General features: G+C 31.4%; 1 protein-coding gene and 1 long non-coding RNA gene across 2 annotated transcripts in view; both read left to right on the top strand.

The window, feature by feature from the left end:
- Positions 1 to 27407, top strand: part of LOC136990912 (cytosolic phospholipase A2-like) — a 45871-nt gene that overhangs the window by 7853 nt on the left and 10611 nt on the right. The window contains exons 3-12 of the mRNA XM_067289378.1: positions 847 to 890; positions 12526 to 12550; positions 15760 to 15841; positions 17008 to 17154; positions 17735 to 17850; positions 17931 to 17968; positions 18047 to 18179; positions 20857 to 20993; positions 24552 to 24774; positions 25278 to 25392. Coding sequence (XP_067145479.1) covers positions 862 to 890; positions 12526 to 12550; positions 15760 to 15841; positions 17008 to 17154; positions 17735 to 17850; positions 17931 to 17968; positions 18047 to 18179; positions 20857 to 20993; positions 24552 to 24774; positions 25278 to 25392 — 1045 coding nt within the window. The 5' untranslated portion in view covers positions 847 to 861. The remainder of the gene's footprint in view (positions 1 to 846; positions 891 to 12525; positions 12551 to 15759; positions 15842 to 17007; positions 17155 to 17734; positions 17851 to 17930; positions 17969 to 18046; positions 18180 to 20856; positions 20994 to 24551; positions 24775 to 25277; positions 25393 to 27407) is intronic.
- Positions 5091 to 5983, top strand: LOC136990953 (uncharacterized). Its single transcript, XR_010879589.1, has 2 exons — positions 5091 to 5281; positions 5676 to 5983. It is a non-coding gene; the product is annotated as an uncharacterized lncRNA (long non-coding RNA).

Here is a 27407-nt window from a genome sequence, read left to right as displayed (position 1 = left end):
TATTAAAGTATAAAATCAAAACTAGAAAATACGTTAATAACTCGCACATCAACACCTTATTTGCCAGCAATACTTTAATTGAGCAGACACGTTTTCGGCCTCTTTAATAGGCCTTCCTCGGGATAATGACTTAATTAGAACATTTCTATAACCGATGTTCAAATGCAAAGGTGTTCTAAATTACAGATTTAAAATTGTATAATAGCAGATAGTAAGTAAAACAAAAATAAAAAGCTGACAAATTACCAAAAAACACAAATAAACTATAAATGTATATACATAGAAAAATATATAAACTCCAATACAAATAATCGGAGCAATAAAACATACATTAAATAAATAACTCCATACTTTAAGCAATTACTAAATCATTTAACAAGAAGGGTTATATATTTAATATATTTTAACTACAAACTCCACTTCTAAACAAAATAATTATTTCATTGCTTTATTGAAGTTTATAACATTTATTGTAGTTTTCTATTTCCGAAGTCATTCGGGTTCCCGTAACTCGTCTTATGCGTTACGAAACGGTCAAAAATTACCGTTTTGTAACGTAAAGTGTTAGAGTCGAGCGTCCCGAAGATCGGTTATGGAAAAAAGAACACTTGCAAATAAAAACTACGAGTAAGTAAATGATGTAAATTCCAATGAAGCAATGAAATAAATATTTAATTTTATATCTTAAAATATAGTTTAAATTAAATTTATTTCTTAATGTTTATTTACTTTATAGTGATTTTTTAAAGTAATAAATGATGTCACGTTTTAAAACAAGTATTTTCTCGAATTTATATGACTCTACAAAATAAATTTTGATTACGTAGGAACAACAATTATTTCCAGATAAAATATCCTATAATGACTGATGAAATCTATGGTCCAGTTTGGTAAGTACAATATATTTTTTTATTGTGAAATTACAGAATTTTTTATTCACATTAATTAATTTATATTTTATAAGTGATTAGGTTAGGTTAGATTATGTAAAAATTTTAAATGTTTTGAAAATTTCCTTCTGTAGTGTAAGATGACTTCTGAAAATTGATAAAAATTTAAAATTCCGATAACTAAAATTATCGGAACAGTGTCTTAAAACAGTATTTAAAATGAGTGATATTTCCTACGAGAGGGAATAAAAATACTTATTTGATACGAGTTGTTTTTCCAACATAATGCGCTATTATTTATTTAAGATTTGTGGTTGATGCTGCAAGATGCGTTCTAACAAAATGAAACCGTTTGATAAATATATTATAAGAGGTTAACAGATTCTTTTCTAGGAACAGTTGAGAGAAATCTTTCTAAGAAGAATTAGAACTGTGTTTAGAATATGTTTGAAAGCAGAACATCACATGAAAAAGTGTTCCTGGAACCGTAGTTCTTAATTCTTAATTTGACTTATTTACTCATAATGGAATGACTAACAATCTTAACAGTAAGCTAAAGATGCTGAACAGATTTTGTAGAATAATATAAAATATTGTCTCAAATACAGGGTGATTCAAAATAGATACAAAAAATTTCAGGGGCTGATTCTTCAAATCATTTCAACCATAAAATAATTCAATAATTTCAACCATAAAATGGTTAATTTCAATCATTTTATGGTTGAAATTAACCATTATTGAAATTATTTGAATATACTATTTCAAATCGCTCTATATACTTTATGTAATAAAATAAATTTTACAAGTAATTAACAAATAAAAAAAGCAAAATCTTTATGTAGATCAAGCTTTAGCACTTATGTCCTCTAAAATAATTATACATGCTGATGACATTAAAATTTGCAATAATAATCCAAAACAACTTAAAGATGACCTCATTAATAAATACTCTTTAATTAGAAAATTTTAATCGTAATGTAAACATCAATAAAACATCAGTCATACGTTTCTCCTTCTTTCGTAATCCTTATTTATACAATTTTAAAATCAACAATAACGTTTAAGTTATGTCGACCAAACGATCGATTTCGGCGTAACTTTTCGTCAAAAGTTAACATTTACAAAACACGTAGACTAGTTTGTAAAAGGTCTACGAAAATCGCTCATCATTACTGTGTATAAAATTAAATTGTCAGCTACTTAACTGGTTATTTTATTATATAAAGACGAACACTACAAATACCTAAGATACCAGTGAGAAAATTTACTCGCCGGTATCTTAGGTATTTGTAGTGTTCATTTTTACAATCTGTAACGGATTATGGTTTGATAGTAATCTGCTTCCGCATCCAACTTAGAAAAGTGTCAATAAAGCTTCGGCTAGAATATATATTACTTATTGTTAAATAGATTTTGCCATTTGCCTTTTTACCAATTCTGTTGAAGTTTGATGTAGATTAGGTCTATCACAATTATATTATTTAATCAATTTTTAGCATATAAAAGCTCTAGTGGGTTTATTCAATTTGATTTTTTTCTCTTTGCACGCGTCACCCTATACTCGTCAGAATAGTAGTTGCATTCGCATTCTTTTTGTGTGGCTTTCTACAAACGAACGATTTTTTTGGTAGATATCAAATATCTTTAAATCGAGTCGAACAGTTCTTTATCATAAAATATAAATTGTTGTGTAAGAGTTCTGTATAACATAACTAGTTTTTATTGTTTTAGTTTTATGTTCTATTTTCATTGTATTTTTAGGATCTTCTTGTATGGGGATTGCTATCATATGCCTTAAGGCTTGGTGTAATTAAAAGAATAATCTAATAGCATAAAAAAGTTTTAAAGTTTTGCTATGTGAAATTTTATTAAATGTTTTCATAATTCATATTTCGACTGAAAAATAATTTCAAAAATGTCAAAAATACATTATATCAGAAGCAAATAAATTTTGGAATAAATTTTGAGGTATAAATTTAAATAATAATGTAATTCAGAATCATTTGAACATTTAAATTTTTAAAAATATAGGTTTTTTTTTTCCATAGATTTTTTCCTATTTTGTTTTAATATTTCTTTTATATAAATATTCAAAGTTTTAATGTAATTTATATAATGAGATGTATTTTAATATCTGTTCTTTACTTTAGATGAACTATTTTAAAGTAAAAATTTATAAATTAAATTTGTTTATTTAATTGATGTTTTTCCATTAAAAGTTAAATTGATTTTTATGTATAAAAGTAGTTTTAATTAGTTACTGAGAAAGGCAGATATAAATTTTTGACATTATTAAATAATGATGTTAAAAAGCAAAATGTTTTTATGACTTTTCATCATGGAAATTCTGTTGTCAAACTTGTGTGTTAATTATTTGTACATGCATGTTTTGTTTGAAATTTTATTTTTTATTTTTATTTTTTATATTATATCTGTATATATAATCGAGACGAGTTGATGATAATAATCGGCGCAGAACCCAAACGGTTAGGAGTTGAAAGTTGAAATTTGGTACGCAGTTAGGGTACATCACAAGGACGCACGCTAAGAAGGGATTTTTTGAAATTCCTCCCCACGGGGGAGAGGGACAGGATTAAGTCTTAACACTTCCATTGTTGATGGAAGTGTTAAGTAACAATGGATGTGTCAACAATGGAAGTGTTAAGAGAAAGCGACGTGCAAAGACGCAGATGCAGTTTTTTCGTTTTTGCAGGAAATCGAACATATTTTTAGACCAATCTAAAAATTTTGTAATTAGTCTGGAAACAGGGGGGACCCAATTCTTGCATTCTGTGAAAACAGGTAAGGTTGACTATAACATAATACAAAGTCAGACCAAAATCTTTTACAGTGTTGTATACGACAGAGAACAAACTAACGTTTTCGGCCTCCACCAAGGCCTTCTTCGGGTTGAGAACTAAAAGTCATCCCCCTCCAGACTGCCCGAACGATGTTGCCCGAGAAATAAACAAATTACGTGTCGTGTTTTACCCCTCTGCCCGAGACACGTAATTTGTTTATTTCTCGGACAACATCGTTTGGGCAGTCTGGAGGGGGATGACTTTTAGTTCTCAACCCGAAGAAGGCCTTGGTGGAGGCCGAAAACGTTAGTTTGTTCTCTGTCGTATACAACACTGTAAAAGGTTTTGGTCTGTGACTTTGTGTTATGCACTGCAGTGTTAATAGAAGAAGACGTTTATTGTGTTATAATGTAATAATCTTAATTTTCGCTAAAACGGTTAGGAATTGAAATTTTAAATTTGGTACACAGTTAGGGTACCAAATTTAAGTACCAAAGTGTTAAGTAACAATGGAAGTGTCAACAATGGAGAACAAGAGAAAGCGAGGTGCAAGATTTATGGGCGCTGGAAAAAAAAAGAAAAAAGAAAAAGAGTAATATGTTAGAACATATTCGATTTTTCAAATTTAAACAGATTAGTTCGGTTTTTCTCAATCTTTCTTTAGAACATTCGACGAAAATCGAACGATCTAATCAGAACACGTCGTGAAAATTGAACAATATTAGAACATTCAATTTTCAAATTTGACCTTTCTTTAGAAATACTTAGTTCGTTGATGAAATTACTTTTTTTCTTTTTCTTTTCTTCCTAATCTTTGCTATCGTTTGTTTTGCCCGAGCAACGCCGGGCCTACCTGCTAGTATATATATAAGTCAAAATATGTGTGTATGTTATATAAAGTCATCTATATCGTTCAGTGTATCTGCACCAAATTTGCCATGAATATTCTTCAACACTGTAAGAAAAATACTGTGGAGGTCCCCAACCACCCCTAAAGCTACCCCCTTTTAACTTATTTTTTGTCCAAGCAATTTTTGTGTTTAGCAGTTTCATTACTGTAAATTCTCAACTCAATAAATATACATTTTAGTTGTCAAGACCATTGTTTTTATTACCCTCTCCAAACCCAACTTCACCAATCTCCACTACCTCAAAAGCCCAAGCAACATTGGACACATGCAGCTTGTTTTTCAATAAAAAAAACAATTTTGATGTTTCTTAATCCCACTAATTATGTGGAATATTATACATGTATAAGTTTTTGAGTATTCTTTCATTAAATGCCCAAAAATGTTATAAAGTACACCCATACCTCGCTATACGGCCGCTCTTTATACGGCATTTCGCTATAACGGCCCTCTTCAATTAAGGCACGTTTTCGATTTACGGCCTAAAATGTTTCGCTATAATGGCAAAAAAACTTTTTTTCGATGTCGATATATCTACATGTTGCCAATCTTGCGCAAGCGCAATCTCGATGCACACTCTTTGCTATTTCCTCTTGTTTACGAGCCTTATTCAGTGTGTGCTCATAAAGCGGCTGGTTTAGACTTGTCTGTGAGTGTTTTATATACATATTTATTACTGATTGTTACACATTAACTGGAAAAATTGGAAACAATTAGGGACATTTTTGGTACGTAAGTACTGTACATATGTATGTAAGTACAAATTAAAAATTTTTAATCTAGCACATGATCTCGGCTTTGAAGGTTTGAACGAACGTGATGTGCTTGATCTACTTGAAGCTGATAGGGAACCCCTTTCATATGAGGAACTCATTCAGTTGCAAGCAGAACCGGCATTTGATGAAGAGACAGAGCCTGTTGTATCCAAACAGCTAACATCAAAAAATTTGTCGAAAGCTTTTTCCAGTTTCGAACAAGGAATAAACATCCTCCTTGAAAACGATCCTGACGTCGAACGTAGCGCTAAAGTTTCTCGAGGAATTAATTCAGCCATTAGCTGTTATAAATCACTGAAGAACGAAATAGACAAGAAGGCAAGACAAACAACGTTGGACAATTTTTGTAAGCCAGGCCCATCCTTACCAGCGAAAAATGATGACGACAGTGATCTGCAGGTTACCATTTCTTCATCGTCTTCAGATTAAAGCCATTTTTAAAAAAAATATGTATGTAAACATACACATATTTTATGTAACATGAAGTTGTTTCATTTTTGTTTATAGATTATTGTTGGTTTTTGGAGTCTGTTATTATTTTATGTACAAATGTATGTACTTGTTATGTATGTATTTTTGATTTAAATGAAATAAAAAGATAAAATGCATTTTGAATGATAAACCATGTTATATATTTAACAAATTTGGAACCGATCCCATTGAATTTGTATTAGAATAATTGATTCCTTATACGGCTTTTCGCTTTGCGGCCAAGTTTCGTGGAACGTATCTAGGCCGTAAAGCGAGGTATGGGTGTATTTCATAATGAAATAAAATATTTAATTTTTTTTCTTTATCATAATCAGATGTTTTTATATACTATATAAAAAGTATTTAATTTCCAGGTAAATCAATAGGATTGGGATAACTTGCAATGCATTATTACCAAGATTAAGTTTATTAATTTTATCAATTGGATCTATCTTTATTTTAAGCATTAATAAATCATAAAAATATCTTTATATTTTATAATACGCAATAAGTACAGTACATAAAATAATGATTTTTCACATTCAAGGTGATTGAAATTTGTTATGATTTCTCTTGGGCCATACTCTTTCATACTTTTCTTTTTTTAGAATATTTGTATTTAAGTTTATATTAAATTATACACAAATTATAAAATATATTAAACATATAAAGCTTTTACGCAGTATATCAGAATATACTGCGTAAAATATAGACGTATATCAGATACATTGTAAGCACCAGCAGCCTATGTATAAAGCAGTTTGTAGGTTTATCTTTATTTGCTTTTAATACATTTAATAATGGGGTTTTAGTAGTTTTATTGGAAAATGTATATATAAATGTCTATTTAGTAACAGTTTAAACAACAGTAAAACATGATTAAAAAACAGGAAATTTAATTCAAATTGTATTGAAAGAGTGGAAAGTAAAAATAAAAATCTGGCTGTTGCGAACGTAATTCTAAAGGATATCATAAAAATCATTACTCTTTCTCTTTTTTTGTTGTGACTGAGATAATAATGTGTCAGTATCTTTATTACAATTAGCAGATACTACCGCTTTTACAACTAATTGAAGGTGCTTCAAGTAATGGGTGCATTTGGAAAACAAAGTATGTAGTACTTTAGCTCATCATTACACTGTAAGGTTGACTAGATGTTGTGGCTGTACGCCATAATTTTAAGTTAGAATATTCTAGTTTGTAGCTTCTGTCCTCACTTCTTGTCTTTTCCTGTTTCTGGAATTTTCTCTTGTCCTCATTTCCACTTCACTTGGATGTTGATTAATGTTCTGAACTGTCTCATGGGGAGAGAAAATGCCAAGGGCCTAAAGGGGAGAGGTAACTGTTTTCGGACCGGGAAGGACGGGATGTTCAGACTGGGGGAGACAGTGGAGAGGAGAGTTCAATCCTGACCATAGCAAGGAAATTAAGAATTTCTTGAAGGCTTTGTGCAACAAGAATCCTGAGGTTTCAGTTAATTGTTGATAAAGGCAGTCTCCTTTGATCCCCATAAGAGGATATGTTAACCTCTCCAAAAGGACGAACAAGAAAATTTTACTGAGAATTATCGAAAGTAATCGTCTCCGTAAGAGGAATCAAATGAGTAAGGTACTCCTTTCTTTTTCCCTTCCTTGTCTATTTTAATCTTTCATTTCATCCCTATAGTTATAAGTTAGTTTTAAGTTAGTTGTAAGGAACTTTTGTAGTATGTAGTCATGGCCATTCAGTGAAATTGTAAGACATGGGAATCTTTTGTTTTGTCGTGCGAGTCCACGTGTCAGGTCTTCTTTTGTTTTCTTGGGCAAAGTTGGGCAAATGCCCTAGAGTTGGCATCTGAATTCTTTTTTTTCTTTTGTGCATTGTATTATCAATTGTTGTTTTAGTTATGTACTGTCTTAATCATATTATTGTGGCCGTCGGCAGTGTTATTGTATATTTGTATATTTTATTTTGAATTAATATTAGTCTTCCTTCCTGCTTCTTTGTTCTGAATTTCTTCTAGAATCTTTTTTTCTAACCCTTTTGCCCTTGGGTAGGATTACCAATTCCACGAAAATAAGTAGAACAAAAGAGGGAGTGCAGCTCTGGGTCCAAATGGACAGGAAAAGAGTCAGTCTGGGTGAGGATCCCAAAGAAGTAGGCAGAAAAAAGGCAGAATTTTCATCAATCTAAGCATTAGCTTTTATGATATGCTATTCTTGCAAAATGATAGATATTAGAAGAACAAACATTAAATCCTTCACAAAATTCTGTAGAAAAATTCTATACTGTTTATTTAAAATGTCAATTTGTCAACAACCTTTTGACTAATCCTATATATTCCATTCATTTTTTAAATGCCAATGCTTTCCAGAAAACTGGAAAGCATTGGCTGACATTTCTTAGCTGTTGTTTAAGCTTTTCTCTTTCACTCTGTATATTCTCTTCATTTTGCTTATTTTCAGGAGAATTGACATTTAAAAATGGAAGATGTATATATAAGATATATTTTTTTGGTTAATGTTACCCTTGGTGCCAAGATGGCGGCTCATGTCTGATTTCAGCAAGGAAACAGTGGGACGCACGTTCTAACCTAACCTAACCTATTCTAATAATTTGGTTGCTAATAATTATGGCAATATTAGAATAGTTTAGGTTAGGTTAGAACGTGCGTCCCACTGTTTCCTTGCTGGAATTAGAAACAAGCCGCCATCTTGGCACCAAGGGTAACATTAACCTTTTTTTTCATATAAATGTTTGGAAAATTTTTGTGAACAAATGTTTTTAATAGAAAATTAATGTTTTTTTTTTTTTTTAAATTTTGCACATAGGCTGACTCAAATTATACATTTCAAATCTTTAATTTAGAAGTCTATCATCATTAAATGCAACCAAATCTTTAATTTGGTTGCATTTAATGATGATAGAGATAAAGATCAATGCAAAAACATATTATAATTTTATGAACGATAGAAATTACGTGAAAGTATTTATTATTTAATAAGATTACGATAACTACTACTATATTATTTTTATTAAATCGAGTGAAGATATCTTTCCTAACAACTGTACCAGTAATTCAAATAAATTTTTTTATCATTGATTATTCTGATGAAGTTAAGCATATCATATTAATTGAAATGCACTATTGATTCATTTATATACTTTAGATTATTATTTATAGATATATAGTATCTAAAGTACACGAATCAATCACTTTCAAATTAAACAGTATATTTAATGTAAATATGAGAAGAATAATAATACTCTATTATTTAATTACCTGAATTGTTTTACAATTAAGAAATCATTTTCTATTATTCGGAAAAAATGTTATTTTTATCACCAAAAATAATTTGTACTACTGTCGTGTTAATTAGTAAAATCATAAAGTGGAAAAATAATTAATATATTATTTTAAGTTTCTTTATTGGTTAATACTTCATTATACTTCACAATATTGTTTTGATTTTAAATACAGTTACTCAATATATATGTTAAGAAATATTAAAATTACATGCAATATGTCCTTATGTTACATAGTAGTCATATAATTATTTTTACCATTATTTGTATTTATATGTTTGATTTAAATTGAAAAATTTATAAATTTGGCAATGTTTTATTATAGAAAAAAAATTATAAAACGAGTATTATCCTTTAAAGATGACCGGTAGAGCAAATAAAGAATGATGAATAACTCGTGTGAAGTATTTTTAGGAATAAAAAAAAAAGGTTATACAATAAAATCCACTTATTTTAATTGTGGATATTGTTATCAGTTATCTAATGTTATTAGAATTAATAAGACTCAAAACATATAATTTATACAACACCTTAAAAAACTTTTAATTAGCGTTTCAGTTATAGCCATTGTTGTCTTCAGGTAAATAGACCTTTCTAAGCTGCCTTTTTTGCTATCAGCTGTAATTTATGGTTGATAACATAGTCATTGTCAGTTATTATCGTCAGTCATAAGGAGTGCCTACCGGTGGCCGTGTGGATAAAACCACCGAACGTTGATAGTCGGTTGTGGGTTTGTGCCTTGCCCATGGCTGGCACGTGGAGTTTTCTGGATTTTCTACATGTTTGTAACACTTAAATAGGGACCAGTTCTTCATAGAAAGTCCTCCTGAGTGGGATCCTTCTCTTTGCAGATTACTTATTTGTTATGTTGCTGTATACAAACAAAAACAACATTGTCCAAACAAGAAGCTAAATGAAGGATTAAGTAGGGCTTAATCATTATTTTCTCACAGTAAAATACATAGTAGTTTAAATCTTGTAATTTAAATTGCTGGCATTCCTTACTTCAATTACATGTTAGTTGTTGTTAAAGATTGTTAAAGACTACTGAGAAAAACAACAGGCAAATAACACTAGATGAATTATTATTAACTAATTATTATTAACTAATTCTAATAAATAAACTTTCAAATCACACGTTGTTAATTATCCTTTTAATATCAGTCAATAAAACAGTTTTTATTTAATTTTACATATTCCACTTAGATTAGTGGAAGGCTCAAATTTATACTGCAGGCGGTTATTCCATAGTTTAATGGTAACTCGTGTGAATGGCCCTTTTAATACTATCAATTGAAATATTTTAATAATCGACTGATTACATTAAACGGAGAGCTTAAAAGTGATTACGATATATGATTATACTCAAAAATAGATTCTACTTTATTTTCTTGTTTTGTTTTCTGTATGTTTCTAATGAATATCATGAAAACATTCGGAGCAAAATTTTGGAATTTTTACAATAGAGAAGAGGCAAGACTTGGTCAGTTTTTATTCAAGTTAGACAAGAAGTTTAATTCGTTATAAAAATTTTGAATATTGTAATTTTAAATAATTTTATTTTTCTTTTTTACTTTTATAAAAGCTATTCTTTATCTTAACCTTTACTTTATCCTTAATCTTAAGATAAAGCTTAAGACCAACTTGTTCGCATTGTATGCGATTATGATTTCAGATACGTTAATGATTTAAATTTATTGCGTACATTTTAGCCTTAACAATATATTGCCACATAAAACAGAAAATTTATTAAAACAATAATTAAGTATTTTGCAGCATGGATTTTGCATGCATCCAGATGATTTGAATTAACAAGGAGATAATTCACAATTCAGATATGATGATAAATTTTTGTTTAAAGATTTCAACTATAAATTAAAAATGCCATAAAAAAAAAATAGCGAGGTCGAGGCCGAACTTTTAAACACGAAAATGTGTACGTCGGACGCTCGGCGCTGCTTTCCCGTAAGCATAGAAGTTTGACAATGGCATTTGGAATGTCGAGCATGATTCCACTGACTTTCCAAATGCCATTGTCAAACTTCTAGGCTTACGGGAAAGCGTTGCCGAACGTCTGACGTACGCGTTTTCGCATTTAAAACTTTGGCCTCGACCTTGCTAACGTGTAGAAAGAACATATATTCGATGTAAACTTGGAATATGAGCACATTAATCTAAAGTGAGCAATCTCTGGTCCACAACTATAAATTTACAGTATAATAAGAATTTTGACAGCAAACTTTGAAATAATACACTTTCCAACTTTCCAAGTCCCAACTGAGACTCAAGCACGTATTACAATCTTAATGTCAGACTGGGGAATTTAAACTTTGATGCTTGTAGTACAGAAAATTTGGGAAAATGGGACATTTTTAATGAAGGAAAATATCACATTATAATTGTTAAAATTCTTGGATGGCTGGAGAGAAAACATTATTGTCTAAAATACTAACTAAGGTTTCAAAGTTTGATCAACATCCTTTGCCTTGGAGTTGTGATACGGTGTCGGGTGAATACTGAATATTAACCTTTCTCGTGACTCAATCTAGTCTAATTTTATTTGGAGATAAGAAAATAACTTATCAAGAGATGATGAGAAAGAGTAGGGAATAATTGAAAGATGAAATTTCGGCATAAAATTCTTTTAAAAACCCTGAATTTTAAGGACAGAGGCAGATTTTTCTCTCCCAACTTTGTGAGGTGACTCCGTTCGTTCGTTTTTCTCTGTGCTCGAGTCATTGTGGTTTCCAAAATGCCCTTGTCTCTGTCTTCGCTCTACTGCCTTTATTGTTATCTATTCTCTGACCAACTGTCACCTGTTTTATCTCCAGACTTGTCCGTGGCATTGCCCCAAGGCTGCCGATTCATTGAGATACCCTGACCAACAATAACATCTTTGGATTCTTTAGATCATCATCTGAGAAGGAGTTCTCATTATAATGCTATGTAAGCCTTCGGTTTTTCCCAATAAACATGTTTTATTTGTAAAGGTACTTTGCCTCAGTATGTCCATAATTACTACACACCATTCCTTATTCCTCATTCACCTTGATTTAAGTTTAATTGACTTCCCCTTTTCTCTTCTCGTCAGCAACCACCCATCAATGTTGGAGGTGCCAAAATGAGCCTATAAAATTTTCTGTAATTAACATTGAATCAGAGGTGCCAGATATGAGATTTGCCTCATGCACCAAACTTTTCAGTACAGCATGTTGTGTTATTTAATATTCATTCAAAAATGATTTAGATAATGTAATATTGAGAACAAATTAACAAAATTTTGTTCTGTATTAATTTATATTTGTAAATAATTTAAGAATGAAGTACAATTTTTTCAAATTGCAACCCAATAAAATCAGTTTTAAAATTATTCTTTATTTTTTTTTTTTACAGCTGCGATCCATTCCAGATATTTACAGTAAGTTGAATTTCAAGTTTTTATCTTAAAAAATTAAACTAATTTATTTTTTGTTAGTAAAAATAACATTAATTTATAGGTGTAGGGAAACTAAATGCAACTACACTTGGTGTGCAAAACTTAAGCAATGATTTCTTTTTGCCATAACTCTGCAAGAAATCACCTGGGAGATATGAAATTCAGGATGCAGAGACAGTATTTTGTACTTAAAGGATGAAGAAAGCATACTAGTGCAAAAATGAATAGAACACATACAGTATGGAATTAAAGCTTTCTTCTTATTGTAATCTTGCACTGCGCGTGCTTAGTGCACACTTCTACGTGCCCTCACGTCACCTGCGATGTCTTCTTCCCGAATACGAATCACCTTTCTACTGAGTTGGGTGTTTATTGTACTGATCGCAACAAGCCTTTTTCTACAATTTCATGGCTGTCTGCTTAAAAATTACATTGTTGCTTAAGTTTTGCACACCAGTATGTTTTCTCTGAAACATGGAAAAAATCCCAACTCCCTTTCTCAATGGCCCTGGATATGGATTACAATATTGAAGGGTTTTATCAGTACCAAGTATTTCTGTAAAGAAAGCTCTCTATATCAGGATGCCGATATTGAACCAGTATTTGGATTCTAGTGCATAGTTTAGATTTTCAGACCCAAAATACATTGAAAGTAGCCCATTTTTAGCTGTTCGACAAGTCAGTGTTGTAAGCAGAAAATTACCTTCACTGTTGGGAGAAAAATTAATCACTCACCCAATTTTAAACATACAGTAATACTGTTTTTATTTTACTTCTGATTCTGAACATTATCCACTTTCTATAACAAGTCGATTTTCTTCAAATTCCATTTTTACAATTACAAATACAGTATACTTCATGTATATACTCAATACCATGTTCTATATATTATGCTTTCATGATTTACGCCCTAAAGTTTGTGAGTCCGACAATAAAAGTTAAACTTTACATATTGCTGTATTGTTTGTAAGTTGCATTTTTTACAGTTTCTTATAATTAATTATTGCAATGGTGCAGATAGCCTGGCATCAAGAAATGAAAAATGCACCGATCGGTGAAGAATCACGTGAGAATGTCTATAAGTTCCGGTACTTAGCCGATGCAGAACCGATATAATGAAAAGACGATTGTTAAAAAAATATAAATTGATTTATATTTTGGCATTATGTATATAATAATTTGTATTATTGTTACATTTTTACCCCATAAAACTTCAATTTATTTCCAAAATTAGTAAAAAAACCAAAAAGCTAGTATTTAATGTAAGTATAATAATAATTTAATTTTGGAAATTTAGGCTGAAAACCAGTAACATCAGTATTGGTAACACCGTATTGCAATTCCTAATTTCTGAGAGAGTTGGATTGTTATAACTCAATATCGACTCGAGACTTTCCATCTCGGTAACTTATACGAATAATAAATGAAAATTATGAATAATATTTTATTTCTAGCTTTGCTGATTGTACAGTATAGTAGCTTTTTTGCTTTTTAAAGTATTCCAGCTACTTTGGCTTATTAGATATTTATGAGAGTATAGAAATATTAATTAAGATGTCTTCTTGTGTTTTGAGGAACTGGATTTGGGTCTGAGTCTGGATATGCCAGATCACATTCTTCTCCATTTATGCTTGCATTTAAGTGTTTTTTTGAATGTGTACATTACAAGCTGCAATTATAGAAATAGTAGACAAATACATACAGAATGGTGGCACATACAGGTCATGATATACCTGGACAGTCTGACTAAAATGTAGACTCTGACAAAATGGTGGCTCGAAATTAATGTTAATTATAACTGTTTATATTTTATAAGTGTGGGAAGTTTTTCTACTATAATTTATTATTATTATTTTCTACTATAATATTTTATAAATGTGGAAAGTTAAAATATTTTGTGGAGTTTTGTTGATAAACAATGAAACTCCAACAAAATACTTTCTTCACTGCTTGCAACTTTCGCTAAGTCTAACTACAACTTCATTACAGCCCTTCACAACATTCTCTGACTTTGTGTCCAAACATCTCAAGTCAGAGAATGTTTTCCAACTTCATCCTTACACTCCACACCCTTCTCTCATCTTTGACCCTAAACATAACGTCTCCTCTTCTCAAGTGTCCCTCGGCCATCCGTTTGGGCTATCTCCCCAAACCACACTCCATCAGGTGGGCTCTTCAATAGGGTTTTGTTAATAGTGGTATGAGTACACTATGAATTCTTTTTATCTGTCCATTCCCACATGGTATCCCAGTAGTGATCTTCACATGTTCAATACTTTCTTCCATACAATAGTTTTCAAATTCTTTCAACATAAATGCACTGCCTCTGTCAGTGATGATTGTGACAGGGTTACCAAAAGTATTCTACTATAGCTTGAACTTATCCGGTGCATCAGTGGTGGATTTCACGGGGGATTTTGTGAATGCATCAATGACCAAAAAAAATATGTTGGTAGTTCTCTTCTTTCTACCAACAAGAACTGCGTGTTGTGCCACGAGCCATGCAGACTGAAATCATGGAAGCATATTCAAAAGATCACTTTGCAGTCGCTAAGACTGAAGACATTGTAAAGCAAGATTTCTACATAATGAAACCCGGAAAAGCTGTTGAAAATGTTATAGCTAATTGTGTCATGTTAAGTTTTAAAGTGACCTTTGAACTTGTGTTGAAGATACTGACAAGAGGTACACACAAACACCTTTTGGCAAACAAAATGATTTTAATACAACAAAACAGTCACTACTAGACCCCAAGATACTAGCCAATCTGTGACATGGTTACATGGTCTGGTCTGGACATGATTACAAACAATGGCATAATGCCAGACAAAAGGTGGAAAGAGCAGATGAATTGGGGTGGCCATAGAAGACAAGAAAAAAGACATGGCAGACTACCCCATTCAAATGCATACTTACCAACAAAAAATATAGAAAATTAGAAAGACTCTTGAACCCAGTAGATAAAGGAAATATTTCCTTGGGGAAATATTCCCTATATTTATAAATGTTTTGCAAATGAGGCATGAAATAATTGTATTTTTTAATGGAAAGTTGTCAAATAATTTAATAGAGTTTAATTAGTTGCTTTTTTAGTGTTCATATTTTTCATAACAATTTTTTAAAATACATTCTTTACTATTTAAACAATTTTAATTTAATAAAGAACTCTTTATCATTTTTCAAAATTTAAGGTTTATCCCGAACCATTTCAAGTTTTAACCGTTACTGTACTCGAGGGAAAGAATGTCACAAAGGGACGGTTTGGAGACTTAAGTGAGTATTGTTTAGGTTTTGCTATATAATAGTATGTATTTATATAATATATAATATATTGAATAACACTTTTGAGATCAACAGTTTCTATGTTTAAAAGATTTTAACACCGAAGAATAAACTCTTGTTGTTGCTTCATAAATATAAAGTTAAATATACGGTAGACCCCCTATAACACGGAACGTATCTACCGTGTTATAGGGGGGGTCTACTGTAAATACAATCTATCCAGTTTTTAAGGCGTATCAGTGAAAATTGAATAGAAATATAATATAAAAGCAAAATCTTCATAAACACTACTGTATTGTAATTAGAAAATTCTTGAGAATTTTGTAATCCTGCGCCTGCAGGTATATAGGAATGCTATAGGTATTTCAATGATCCAAAACTCAAAACTATGGTTTAATTATGCTTATTTTGGTTGATTACATACATAATTAGACGAATTTTGGGCCAACTTGAATTTTACAGCCCCTTGTCGGTAACTAAAATTATTAAGAGCTAGGTATAAGTACAGAATTGATTAAACGTAAAAATGATACTAAAACAGAACATAATAGTAATATCTTACTTTGTATTGAATCAACTTTCTTCTTAAAAATGAAAGTACGCAAACATATGGAACATATTTCACCGATACATACAGCAAACGATACAGACCGATACAGAACATAGATTATGGATGTTTTCTGCTATCGTTAAAAGTGAACTTCACGTTGTGTTAAAGTGTAACCACTTTGTGGCCAACGGATTTACTGCTCCTTGACCTACCCATAATCAAGGGATGATGTCATATCACCTCTTGGTGATTTGTATCTCTTCACATGTGTTTAGCAGATTTCCTTTATGTAAACTATTCTCGGTTGCTATGTGTTTTTTAAATTTCCTTTTGTATATGTACTGCTGTAATGCGTTTCTTGTCTATATTTGATATTGATTTTGTGTATTTATTTTATTTTTATCAAAGACAGAATGCAAACTTCATTACTTAAAATTAAAAATAAAATTTTACAACTCGAAAATCTATAAAAATTGATATGCCTTTAAAAATAAAAATTAATTTTTTTTTTAAATTTTGTACTAATAAACTATAAAATGTATTCAAATATGCATGTATTAAACTGTATCATTTTATTATTTAATTTAAAAATAAATTTTTTATACAGTGGATACACCCGATCCTTATATTATATTGCGTGTTCCGGGTACACCAAATGGAAAGAAGAGAACAGAGATGTTTAGTAATACCATAAATCCAGTATGGAATGAAACTTTTAATTTCATTCTAGATCCAGGCAGAGAAAATATTTTAGGTAAAATCTTTAATAATCATACTATAATTTAAATTTTTGTAAGAATGAAAAATGTATATTATTATCTGAGCATTTCTCAACATTGTTTTAGTTGGCAATACCCTTTTAGTATATCAGTAAAGCTTACATAAATAAAATAAGGCTTGTTGTTGGCTTCCTCATTGTATGTGACTATGAAATTAAATACAGTAGACCCCCCCTATAACACGGTAGATACGTTCCGTGTTATATGAATCCCTGTTGTACGAGTCACTTAAATACGTGAGCCAATCACAGCTCAGCACACGGGCTGTGGTTGGCTTATGTATTTAAGTGACTTGTACAACATGGATTCATATAACACGGAACGTATCTACCGTGTTATAGGGGGGTGTACTGTAATCATTTTTGTATTAGAGTAATGTAATACGTTGAAAGTTGATTGATTTTTTTAAAGGTGCATATGCTATAAAAGCCGAGATCTTGCTTGCAACTCTGTTGACATTTCATTTCATTCATAATACAAACACAATGGTTGGGAAATGTCGTTTTAATAAGTATAAAATTATATTATTATAATTTCTATTTGTTTTATATGCAGAAGTAATTTTAATGGATTCAAATTACACTGTTGATGAAAAACTTGGTGTTCAAACAATTAATATCAAAGAATTAGAGATTAATAATGAAGAAACTTTTACTCTTACGTATATTGAGGTAATGTTTAAACAGAGCTTTTTTAAATAAAATTAATAGTTTTATGAATAGTTTTAATAATAAAATTTTGCTTTTTTTAGCCAACGGAGATAACAATTAAAGTATTGCTGGTAATTGAGTAAGTATTGCATTGATATACGTACAAAATAAATACAATTTACGTAATCGTAATGTAATTGAAATGTCTTTTTGGTAGTCAGAAACCAGATTTGAGATTTAGTTTAACGTTACCCGAAAAAGAAAAGTCTTTTATGAAGAAGAGGAAAAAGTTTGTAATGGAAAAATTAAAAATATTGCTAAAAGAAAGAGGACCACAAAATGAAAAAGAGGTAGTTAATATATAAAACTAAAGTGTATTTAATTTTTTCTGTATAAAAAACTTTCAATACGTTTTAATACACTCAAGTAAATATAGTTTACGTAGAAAAATAAATGATATTCTTTTCAAATTAATTTATTTAGAAAATTATATCAAGTGATTTATTTGAGAAAAATTATCCATTTTCAGAAATATTTGCATCTGTTTATTTAAAAGCTGTATTAACCATCTATAAATACAGGTATACCTCACTTTACGACCGAGTTCCGTTCCGACAGCTACGTCGTTAAGCGAATTGGTGGATAAGCGAGGAGCTTGCGCCGGGAATATAGGATTGTTGTAAAATTATCCAAATTACGCAACAAACTTCAAATTCATTCATAAAAAGACTATTATAGTACACTATTTGCCTATTATAGTACGCGCAAGCCTATTATAGTACGCTTAGTTTGCGTGTCACCATTCACCACTGACTGACGCTCGAGCCGAGAAAGGGGATTCCCCGAATTGCAGGTCGAAACTCGATTGGTCGTAAAGTGAGGAGTACCTGTATAACATAATCTTAAATTAGATGGAAGAAAACATAAAAATACAATAAAATCTAATTTTTTAAATCTAGATGGCTGGAAAGCCAAGGTAGTTAAGGCATCAGCTTACTAATCTGAGGAACCTGGAATTGAATTTAGGTGAGCATTGTACCGTACCAAGAAATTTTTGTGGGTGGTCTGTCCCCGATGTTGTGCTCATCCCTTACTGCCTGGCTAAACCCACAATGAGCATGGATCTTAGTGCTTATAGAGTCAAGAGTTAAACCTGAGAAAAACATTCTTTAACTCTACTATACATTTTCTGAAGAGAAAAAAACTGCTTATTGAGATTTTTATTAATTTTTTTAAAATCAATGATGTAATATAAACAAGTAGAACTATTTATTCTGTTTGCTGAATCAGTAAACATTTGTTAGTGTAAGTTAGCCAGCAAGGTGGTTAAATTATCAGCATTTTAATCTGTTATACTGAGGGATCCAGGTTTGAATCCAAGTTGGAACTTAGAATTTTTCTTGGATTGACTGGCCTGAATTATGATCTCATTTCGTACAATCGTTGTTTAAATTATACTCGTATATAAGTATAGTGTGTGCACATATGTTATATATATTATTTAATATACGAGGGGAGTCCGATATTAAAGGTACAGGCCAAAATTACACTGACATTTATAAATGAAGAAAATATTTAATACGTTCCACAAAAATTGCTTACTTTTGTTTATTTCTCGACATAATTGTCGTAAATGTTGAGACATTTATCCCAGCGTGACATTAGTGTGAACATCCCTTCATGGTACTGTTGCTTGAAGTAGTCTAGAATGGTGGCATCTTCCAATTCCTCCTGATATGCAAAGCGTTTTCCCATCAAAAATTTTTTTAAAGGTCCGAATAAATGAAAATCCAAGGGGGCTAAATTTGGACTATACTCCACACATCAAATCAAACCAAACTGTGGTTGGCACAGTGAAATTGAGAGTTCCTGCAACATCCTCCGTATAGTCAAATTTAGCCCCTCTCGGATTTTCATTTATTTGGACCTTTAAAGAAATTTTTGGTGAGGGGGGGAATGCGTCTTCAAATTCCTCCTGATCCGCAAAGATCGGGAGGAATTGGAAGACGCCACTGTTCTGGACTACTTCAAGCAACTTGACCAGCAACAGTACCATGAAGGGATGTTCACACTAATGTCACGCTGGGATAAATGTCTCAACATTTACAATGATTATATCGAGAAGTAAACAAAAGTATGCAATTTTTATCGAATGTATTAAATATTTTCTTCATTTATAAATGTTAGTGTAATTTTGGCTTGTACCTTTAATATCGGACTCGCCACATACATAATATTTCAACCAGGGCTGTAGAGTCGGTACACAAATGCTCTGACTCTGACTTCTTTATTTATATATCAACATGAGTTATAAATAATAAACATATTATATACTTTTTTATATGGATCAAATGCATGTAACATATAAGACATTTCATTACTAAAGAATTGGTCCATTTTTACTGACTCTAACTCCGACTCCAGTAATTCAAGAATTATTTTTGACTCACTCCACAGCCCTGATTTCAACATATATTTTTTTTTTTTTCTGTCAATCAGTTGCAAAAATTCATACATTCTTCAGTTTATTTTAAACTAAATCGCCAAAGTTTTCACTTTTCCAATTATTATAAGAACTTTGTGCTTTATCGGTATGAAGTGTATATTGAAATTATTTATTAATAGTATTTTTTTTTTTGTAATGTATGCTAGTAATTTGCAATATTACAATAATTATTTGATCGGTTAACACATTTACAATTTGAATAAGAAAATTATTAGCGAGGTTGAGGCCAAAGTTTTAAAGGCAAAAACCTGTACGTCGGACGTTCGGCACCGCTTTACTGTAAGCCTAGAAGTTTTGGAATGGCCTTTTGGAATGTCGAGCATGATTCCACTGATTTTCCAAACACCATTGTCAAACTTCTAGGCGTACAGGAAAGCGGCTCTGAACGTCCGACGTACACGTTTTCGCATTTAAAACTTCGACCTTGGTATTGTCGATATCTCCTTTTTTATTGAGAATGTACCAAAATTATTTACAGTTAAGTTGTTAAAGAATAAAAATATATTTTTAAAATTATATAGGTACCAACAATTGGTCTTTTAGGATCTGGAGGTGGATTTCGTGCAATGACAGCATTAAGTGGGGTATTCAAGGCATTATCAGATACAGGAATTTTAGACTGTATAACTTATGTAGCTGGACTTTCAGGCTCAGCTTGGTAAGATTAAGACTATTAAAATTATATTTTATAAAAGAACTAATTGTTATCCATTAATTAGAAAATTAAACATAATCATTTCATTACCATAATTTCTGATGTTTGTTTAATAATAATTTGATATATTTTTAAAATTAAACTTAAAAACACATATAGTATTACAAAACACAATTTATTTAAACAAAAAGAGTATATTTGCCTCATTTAAATTTATATCTTCAGATAATAATAATATATAATAATTATATATAAATATAATTATTATAATTAATGTGTTGGATGTAGTGGGAGAGGTCTGGTATCCACACCCTGATATTTTGTAAATCAGGTTCATGTCATTGTACATACTGGTGGGGTCTTGTGATCCTTTTCCTTACAAGATTGCGGCATACAAGGCCTTAATTAGAAGAGTCTTTACACATTCTTCCACTCCCCAAGATCTTCTGCCAAATTGATATTTATAGAGTGTGTAGCCACCACACAGTTATTGCAACATTACACATGGGCTGATGAACATTATCATTGGATGCACTCAGGACACACTCCTGTAGTTGACCTCCTGAGCAATAATCAATCCAAGGACATAGAATGGATCCCTGTTACCTTTAACCCGTACTTGAGATCCTTATGTGCCGAAATTGCCAGGTAAGTCTCGCTTACAGGAGGTACTAGACTATTTTCGACATGCTGCGTAATGGGAAGGACTCTCCTAACCTGAACAGACTTCCTGGCATATATAGTGTCCTCATTAGGGACAACAGATATAATAAAGACTAGTTTACATTGGGTCAACTAAGTGCTTCATGGGAATTAGGTTATCTCGCCAGTATACAACATGCGGGAACTACCACAGGCCTGTCTACATACACAGCAGATCCGGACATTGTAGCAGACTTTAACTGGGCCAAACTCATCCTTGCTTCACCTCCCACAGAACACCTCAGATGGAGGCTGTGCAGATATTTAAATACAATTTTACATCAATCTGCATAAATTATAAAGAAATGGTTTTGTCAATGGCCTGGCAAGAGTTGATTGATAACATGGTTTAGCCATTCATTGAGTCCTGGTAGGGCAACTGATTGCACAGGCATGACGTGGTTTTAAATTTTAAACCACGTCATGCCTGGTTTAAATTTTAAACCAGGCATGGTTTAATGTGGTAACCATGCCTGACCACATTATGTATTTAAGTGACTCGTACAACACATTAAACCATGGTTTAATGTTGTAAAATTTAAACCAGGCATGTGGTAAATATCTCCATAAATGTGGGTATGGTCACTCATACATCATTTCTCCCCATAGACCTTATTCTTACCCATAGACACAGGTATCCCTACCAGGAATTGGTGTTTGCAGCTTGCATTGCTCTATGGATCAATAAAATTACTAGGCTCTCCCACCACAACCAGGTGGTGACCATGGGAGAATTATTATTATTGTTGTTTTGAATAATTAGAATGATGAAATATCAAATACAGGTATACCTTGCCTTATGTCGGTAATTGGTTCCAGGAAACGTAAGTCGAAAAATGACGTAAGTTGAATTTACTTGTGTAGTTACGACGTAAGTCAAAACTACGGTGGAAAACACCAATAATGAGCACTTAAAGACCACTAAATAAGACGACAACACAGAAACACAGATGTTTTCGTTCTCTAGGATTTATGATGATTATATTAACATTTACTGTAAATGTACATATTTTAATATGATTTTATGCGCTTTTAATGCTTTTCTAGTGATATTACGACTTCAGTATTTGTGGCGGACGGACGTAAAGTCAAATAAAATGACTTAAACTTGGTTTTTATTTTTCCATATACTTTTTTGACAAACGACGTGTAATCGTAACTTGAGGTATACCTGTATATTTAACTTAAACAAACTTAAAATCTTTTGGAAGAGGTAAATGAATCTCTGTAAATTTGAGAATAACAATAGGAAAATTACCATCAGACAACAATTTATAAATAAAACAAGTGACAAGAAGAAACAGTGTGTTCGTGTTCATGAACCGAAAGGTCGAAGAATCAAACTGTGTTGCGATCACTTATCATATATCATCATCATTGCCAGTGCTGACTCTATAGTGTTTGTTGCCCTAATACCATTTGACGATTGCTGGAAAAGGGACTTTGATGCTCTTCCTCCACACTGCTGATATTTGTCTTACCATTTTTTGTAAACTGAGTATCATTTATTATTGTAAATGTTCTCTCACTTGCATCTGGAAAAACGAATGTACTTCCTTCTTTAGTTTAAAGAAAGATATTTAGTGATTTAGATTGTGTGCATGACAATTTCTGTTGGACCTACACGGTATTCATATTTCACAAAGGCATGCCAATTTAAGTTGAGGTTTGTATAGGCTAACTGCTTGGGCCCGACTACATTTATAAACATTAATTGATGGATCTCACATTTCTCTTTATTGCCAAATTCTTTTTGAATAAAAAAGTTTCTTAAATACATAGAATTTTACACCATAAATATAATTTAATTCAAGAGAAACATTAAAAATATAAATCTAAAAAGAAAATTTTCTTTCTATTTTCTATCTACTGTTGTTTATATACTGAAATAGAAATATGATGTTAAATGAATAAAGAATAAATCTTGTTTAAAATGAATGACAAATACACAACTCAAAGCAAGTGATACATGCACATAAAAATGGAGATATGCAGGAGTCATGCCAGTTTTGTCTTGTATAATACATACTCTATAGTACAACTTTGAGTGGTACTGTTATAACAAATTCTGCTACTGGGTTATAGTAGCATGGTTTGTTAAGGCATTGTTCTTAGTTCGTTTAGGGCAGGGACGGGCAACCTCTTTCTATGTAAGGGCCGCATTTTAAGACTTTCGAACCGATGCGGGCCGCATACAAGAGAAAGAGAAAAAAAATGTTGGTAAATCAGAATTATTTATTCACATATAATTATAAATTAGCATAGGCATACTTAATTTAGCTTCTGGAACCGACGTAAACGTAATATATCGGAAATATTTGGTTAAATATTCGTCGCTGCTAGTTTTAAATTAGTTTTGATGTGTCTGTTAGCCGGTTTCTTGTTTTAATTTTTACTAAATTCGTTGCGGGAAAAACTATTCGCGTACGTAAGTTGTAAAAATAACGTTTGAATTTTTGCCGCATACTTCCTTAAGCTGGGAAATTGATATATTTATTCACATTTTATGCAAAATATACGAATGCGGGCTGCAGGTTGCCCGTCCCCGGTTTAGGGTATGGATATTTGTTGGATTTTAATGAGAGATTATTAATTAAGGGAAAAGCATTGTATTCATGGTGTTATGTTGCATTACTTTTTATTAAATTAGAATAGAACAAAATCTGACTAGAAAAAGAAAAAAGATATTTAGTTTTTTAATCAGTTATAAGGGTCTGATCCAAAATTCTGGTTTTGATTGTAAATAACACTATAATGAAGTGCTATAATTACATTAAATTTTTTTAATAAAAATAAAATGATTTAACAAAAATTTGTCGAATTATATTTTAGCTAGCATTAAATAACTCTTATTTTTAGGTACATATCAACTCTTTATTCACATCCCGATTTTCCCGAAAAATCACCCGGCGATCTGCAAGAAGAATTAAAATGCAACATCAGTCAAAGTCCATTTTGGTTGCTTGGTCCTAGAAGTCTCTATCGTTATCTCACTAATATTTTGGCCAAACGTCGAAGAGGTCAACCTATTAGCTTCACGGACTTTTTCGGTCATTTATTAGGAGATACGTTATTAAAAGAAGTAAGTAGTAATATTAATATATATAAAATAAAGAAATAATATCATTGCTATAAAAAAAAAAGAATATTCAGAAAATAAAATTTACTAAATTCTTTTAAATAATCTACCATAATTGCTTGAATACAAGATACACTTTTTTAGGTTTTAGTATCTGTAAAATAGGGTGTGCCTTAGATTCATTGTAATACATCATAATTAGTGACCTCTAGTAAAGGACTAATCCCTTACGGACTAACAGAAAAGTGTTTTCATATATTACTGAAGAAGTTAAGATAAAAAAAAGAATATTTTTTATGTAATAGAGTGCGCGAAAAAGAATACGAATTAACGAAATTTTAATTACCATATTTCTCGAATTAGCATAAGGACTCGATTAGCCACGTGTCTCAAATAACTGTCGGAAATTTTACCTACGGTATTCATTTTTTATTAAAACTAATTAGTGTTATTAAAGTTTAAATATTATTGTTTTAAATTATATATTGATATTAAAATTATTTTAGAGAACCGACTGTTGTTTGTCACACCAACAAACGAAAATTGAAGACGGACAATTACCAATGCCTTTTTATACCTGCCTTCATGTTAAAAGCAATGTATCTGCTAGAGTTTTTCAAGGTAAATAGCATTTAAAATACAAGTCCAGTAAAAATAGCTAACATTTATAAATCACCGTTAACAGAATCTATGAATGTAGCGCTGACATTTTGCCAAAGAAAAATACTTGTTTGATTTATATCATTTATAAATCTTTATCTAATTTAGAAAAATTTAAGAAAAAATTGATTTTTAAAGAATAAATAGTATGAGAAGTTTGCAACCTTTTTAAAGTTTTGAGTAGTTGAATTCATTTTATTACATTTTATTACTCTGTTTCCCCGAAAATAAGACAGTGTCTTATATTAATTTTTGCTCCCAAAGATGCGTTAGATCTTATTTTCGGGAGATGTCTTATTTTTTCATATGGTATGGTGTCTTCCGGCCACCGGGAGAGCTCACCACGGCACAGTCGTACAACACGGCAGGGACAGCATACGGTACGGCAGCAGGCGACGGGCCTCTTCGTGCCTTGCCTGCACATTTACGAGTGACGGCCGCGGAAGGGAACGTCGGGATTGGTAGTAGGTGACGGTCTTCGTGTCCTGCATGCTCTGCAACGGACGGCGAAGGTAGGGGATAACGGCGGCGGGCTAAAAAGAATCACAGCTGCATGCTCTGGTGTTCTGTTCGGTGGACATGCTTCCGTACGAAAACTTTGCTAGGTCTTACTTTCCGGGGAGGCCTTATATTTAGCAATTCAGCAAAACCTCTACTAGGTCTTATTTTCAGGAGATGTCTTATTTTCGGGGAAACATGGTAATATTAAAATTAAATTTATAAACAAAACTTTCATTAAAATCTGACTTTCTTTGATATGAAATGAAGTTTTTTTTATTGAAGAATTAGTTTAAGATTATTAAATTTAGCAACAATACTATGATAAAAGTTTATTAAATTTATAAGGTAACGATGACCTTTACAATTTTACTATTAAACTATTAAATATAGAGCCATTCCTGGATATACCGTGAATACTAAAAATTTATATCTGATTTTAATTTAGAGCACAAGGACACAAAAAATATTCAAAATAATTAAGTCACTTTCACTTCTAACAGTAATTGTACAATCCAGAATCACTAAAATAGATATAGACTATGATTTTTGAGTACAGTCACTGCTTATTTTCTATATTAATCAGCTGAAAAATACCTGCACTGTAGTTATAACAATTTGATATAATATTTAATAGTAAAATAGTAAATTTACAAATATATTATTAACAAATTGTTTATAAAATTCAACCAAAATATCTATGAACAAATAGAAAAGATTATTTTTGATTTTTTTTGTCAATGCACAGAAGATACTAAATAATTCTAAACCCAACTTGAAATGAAGTTTTTAACAAGCTGCTACAATAATACTAATCTTACAAGAACCCATCCATTCTTTTTGGACAGCATCACTCAAAACACAACTATAAACCTCCATTTGTTTAGAAAACTCAATCTTTCCTTACTAATACACTCAAACCTGTTTTTATGCGGTGAATAGGGGACCGCATAAAAAAGTCTCACGTAGAAAATACACTCAAATCTGTTTTTGTGCGATTTTTTTTTTTTTTTTTTTTTATTTGTCCGAGAGCGGAAAACGCAACCGACGTGTCGTCGACGTCGTTTCCGGCAAACTTTTCGGTTTGGTTGACGCCACCGACATTCCGACACGTCGGACTTTTCCCCCGGCTGGGAATGTCTATCTCCGACCAAAATGACGAATTTCTCGAGACCAGAAAGAACGAGATTTAAACTCGTAAAGCTTTCTACTGTGATATTTATAACTGTCAGATTTGTCAGAACTACAAAACGATCACGACGAAACTAAGGGAAGTTATTATTAACCGCACAGATAAAAAATTGCACAAAAAAAGACCGCACAAAAACAGGTTTGAGTGTACTTTTTATTCATCTATTAAAGCTACAAGTAATGACACAATAGTTTCAACTGCCTGTACTCTTTTACATTTCTTGCTTATGTGACACTTTCCTTGTTGAATATCCAACTGTAATAAAATTTAGTAGCTATTTTCTATA

The sequence above is a fragment of the Centruroides vittatus genome, unplaced genomic scaffold (assembly GCF_030686945.1).
Source record: "Centruroides vittatus isolate TY-2023 unplaced genomic scaffold, ASM3068694v2 contig_1381, whole genome shotgun sequence".
NCBI lineage: Eukaryota > Metazoa > Arthropoda > Arachnida > Scorpiones > Buthidae > Centruroides > Centruroides vittatus.
This window is presented reverse-complemented; position numbering and strand designations above follow the sequence as displayed.